The sequence below is a fragment of the Schistosoma mansoni genome (assembly GCF_000237925.1).
Source record: "Schistosoma mansoni, WGS project CABG00000000 data, supercontig 0199, strain Puerto Rico, whole genome shotgun sequence".
NCBI lineage: Eukaryota > Metazoa > Platyhelminthes > Trematoda > Strigeidida > Schistosomatidae > Schistosoma > Schistosoma mansoni.
In genome coordinates this window covers 246,993-251,035 of record NW_017386074.1, presented here as the reverse complement: position 1 = coordinate 251,035, position 4,043 = coordinate 246,993, and the positions used below count along the sequence as shown (strand labels likewise).

Sequence of the window (4,043 nt, the reverse complement as noted above, 5' to 3'; positions counted from 1 at the left end):
TCCCATAATAGGACGAAACGGCAGTCCTGCGCTTCCTGGTTATTTGCATGGTGGTCTAGCTTCAATTGACTCATGATTTCAACTTTGAAAAAAACAAAGAAACATTATCCGTTACCCATAAAATCTTAGGAATTCGAATAAAGTATCGATTCAAGAAAATTATTTAATTTTTGGAGTCTAAACATAAGATATAATTAAGAAAAATATATGATAGAAAGTGAGACTTACACGTGATATTGTCAAAGCCAAACTTCGCCATTCTCCTGTGTAGCCTAAATAACTACCTAGAGGCTTTAGTAAACGCTCCTGCAAAATGTTTTTTTTCAAAAAACAAAAAATTCACGAGTTTATTAACTTTCTGATTTGGGGAAAGACTAAATTATTACTTGTCTTGTGAAAATAGTGGTTATTCTGATTATATTTTATCCGTGTATTAATAGGTAGCAGTTAATTTTAGGATTTGTGTCTTATCCTTTGCTGAACTCAAGAGCTAATTCACCTGCATTTTAGTGTTGATGTTTACGGTATAACCAAAATGATTATCATCTATTATTTTACACTTGAAAGGGTTATTCACTAAGTCAACGAGTTACGATAGTCTCTGACTTACCCACGGATATTATGTTTACTGTTACTCCCAAACGTTTTCATTTGTGGATATTAATGGCATCATGAATGAATAATGGCTCGTAGTGGAATGATTTTAAAAACTGAAATTTACTCCAATGGTCGAGTCAATGGCTATCTGGATTCAGTAGCTAAGTGGATAATGTGACGGCGTTTAAAGCAAAATGTTATGGGATCGAGTCACGAAGTGAACATCAACTATGAAAGGTAGTCACGTCCCGCTGACGAGTCCCAAATAGGATGAAACGCGCCTCCTGAACTCCGCTGCTAGCTATAATCCATATCTGATTAAAATTCTAGTGACCTACTGACAGTATTGAAGCAATCCGCGCAAGATGCACATATTTCAAAAGAGGTTGATCGATTTCAGTCTGAAACATTAAGGAGAAGATCCAAAAAACCAACGTATACGAATTACAACATCTTGAATGTTTTTCTACGTTCTAAAGGTGTACCACAACATTTAAAATCGTAGTTGGGTATGGAATATGAAATATTATATTTATTTTTTGATCAGCATTGTAAAACGAATAAAACAGTATGTTTTTTCGTTTAGTTTTCACTAGTGAGTAACAATGTTATCCAGTAGTGTTTAATTGAGTCCATTAAACATTATTTTACAACTGATATGGCTACGTATGATACAGTTTGCTTAAGATTGCCTTAATATGTGATGGAAGTTGAAAATTGTCAATATTATCCATGCCTACATGATAAAAATTACAGTTCATGTTTCATTAAATAACACTCATTATTAAGAATACTTTCAAAAGTCCTTTTAATTCTGTTTTTCAGTAAGAATTCTATCTTACAACGTAGAGCTGACTTGATTACACTCTATAAACAAAGGAATAAAATTGCTTCTTGTTTTCGTTAATTTTTTAGCATGAATGCTATTGCATTTATAAATGGTAAAGTGATCACACTAACAAACGATGGGTCATTGAATTTAGATGATACGCTCCTGGCTTATATACAAAAATTAGCTTATGAGACCAAATGACAAAAATAATGTACGTCTAATAAATAAGGGTACCCTTGGCTGTGGAGAGATTGAGCAAAATAAATTATATTCCGTCACTTTCTAACCGAATATAAGCAATCAGTGGTTATTTTATGAGAATTCCCTGTTATGTCAACTTCCTTTCGAAAGATTTTGTTTGGAAGCATTTGATGGACATCTTATCATCTAAAAAATGTGCAAAAGACAGCAAGCGTTAAATACTCAAGTGTCTGACTTTTTAATAAAATACTGTAGTAGATAATGACCTTCTGTTTTAAAGACTCCAAGGCAGCTCATATATTTTAATGGTATTATTTTCGATTGCACGAGTATGTTATACGTCTTGAATGTTTGAAAAATGTATACATCATTTAAACGCAAGAACTGTGTCTAATGGACGTTTTTATTCAGACATGAGCTTCAAATAAGATGACCTATTTTTACAAGGTTAAAATATCAAACCTCGAAAATGGTTAGAGCTTAGATGACATCTACCAAATGACAACATATGATACGTCGTCTCTAAATGTCACTATTATGTATTTACTTATAGTCTGAATGCATACTTGAGGATCTTCTGAAAGTTGGTTTTCTTCTAAAGGCAAGCGGGTTTCCTGATTAATGATTGCTCTGTAGTCAGTTATTTGACGCGGAAAATTCTGTCGTGTTGAAGAGGATAGAAAAGAGTTTTGAGTTGAATCCAAATGGTTTGAAGGTATGATAGAAGAACCATTTGAAACATTTGGCGTAATGTTACTCTTTACTATGCGCCCTGAAGTTTGTATAAGGGGATCTTGTCTTCCTTGTACAGTTAGTCCATTACAAGCTCTATTCTGTACAGACAAATGTTTATGTAGAAAAAAGTAATATATAACGTTAAAGATGTAAAATAAAACTAATGCGTAAAATACACATTAATAATATGGTTTCTACTTGCGGGAAATACTTATAGTATCCGGACATTTTCTACCTAGAAAAGCAAACTACTGAAAATTCAAGTTGTTGGGGCACAATGTTTACTTTAAAAGCATCTGTAGATCCTGTGAAATGTTACCGGACCCTAGTCAAATAATCTGTCAATCGGATCACTGAATATCAAACAGTTTGCCGACCCTCGTCAAGGTTAACAACGACCAATCTGCATCAGTTAATTGCACGTCATGGACTATCCCGTGCAGCAGTGGTTGTACTCTGTTCCTCGTACCTACTCATACCAATATATTTCTGTAATAACGTCGTCTGTGATGTGCGGACATCAAAGTAGCCATAGTACTTGAATACGGCAAAAGAACAACCTATGTTATGTAATGACCTCGAGGTGTGACGTTAGCTGGTTGGTCACACGATTGCCGTCTAGCTCGAGTAGGCCACTAATCATTTGACACAGATCATCTACATTATTGGTCCACACATCTTTCAGCATGCCTTTTCTTCTACATACTTAACACCAATTTTGTTGTTGTTTGGATCTCACTGACTAGATTGCCAAAAATTACAATACTGACATGATAAGAAATAGTGCGATCCATTGAATGGGGATTCCTCACAACGGCTAAGCTTGATATATTTCCCGAACATATGAAACAGAATAATGTCTGAATTTGGAAGAATATCAGCAGGATAGACTGTCTCATGTTTGAGCAACTGTTCTTAAGTATTGATCAACACGAAAATTACAATGTAACTAAAACAAGGAGTATTAAATAAACTTGTGCGAGCATGTGCATGTTAAACAGTGACAAAACGTTTGAATCAGTTACACAAGGAGCTTATATTTATGCCTCAAGAAAGTGTAATAAACAAACGTTAGGACAGGTAGATTTGTTTAGGGTTTTCGTATAAAAGATTGCATCAATAAAAGTTTTAAAAGCCAAAAGATAAAAAACTATTTACCCCCTCACCTTGGTTACGCCAGAACTTTCTTCAGAATTCAGAATGTTTGATGAATAATTCTGTTCAAAGTCATGGATAGAATTCCCTCGGTTAAAAAGCCGAGGAAGTGAGGATCGTCTACATAAACTAATACAGAGCAAACTAAGAACGTACTTTGTTTTTATTGAACTGCTTACATGTCGCTTTTTGTCACACTGCAAGAGTTTATCTGAAATGATATTGATTATATAAGCAATGTAAGAAACCTGACAACTTTTTGGTAATTCTAGGATATTTCTGAAATTTTATGTAGTAATAACTTTCATATTCTAACAAAACTGTTTCTAAATCTACATTATCGCACACTTCATACTTTCTGAAGTCTAAATTTGTTTCTTTCGAGAGAGACATCGCTGATTCAACATACCTTTGAAAATATAATTAAACTAGAAAGTTACCCTTCTTCACTTAAATAATGCATCACTAATATCAACAAATTTTTCTTCCTAGCTGTGGACCGTTGCTCTTCCTTTGTTTTCAT

General features: G+C 33.9%; 1 protein-coding gene across 1 annotated transcript in view; it reads right to left on the bottom strand.

The window, feature by feature from the left end:
- The window catches only part of Smp_140150 (katanin-related), a gene marked incomplete at both ends in the record, with an annotated part of 16,470 nt that extends 12,427 nt beyond the window's left edge, over positions 1-4,043 (bottom strand). The window contains 5 exons of the mRNA XM_018793643.1: positions 229-306; positions 2,197-2,463; positions 3,700-3,731; positions 3,769-3,929; positions 3,961-4,043. Of these exons, the coding sequence (XP_018647126.1) occupies positions 229-306; positions 2,197-2,463; positions 3,700-3,731; positions 3,769-3,929; positions 3,961-4,043 (621 nt within the window). The remainder of the gene's footprint in view (positions 1-228; positions 307-2,196; positions 2,464-3,699; positions 3,732-3,768; positions 3,930-3,960) is intronic.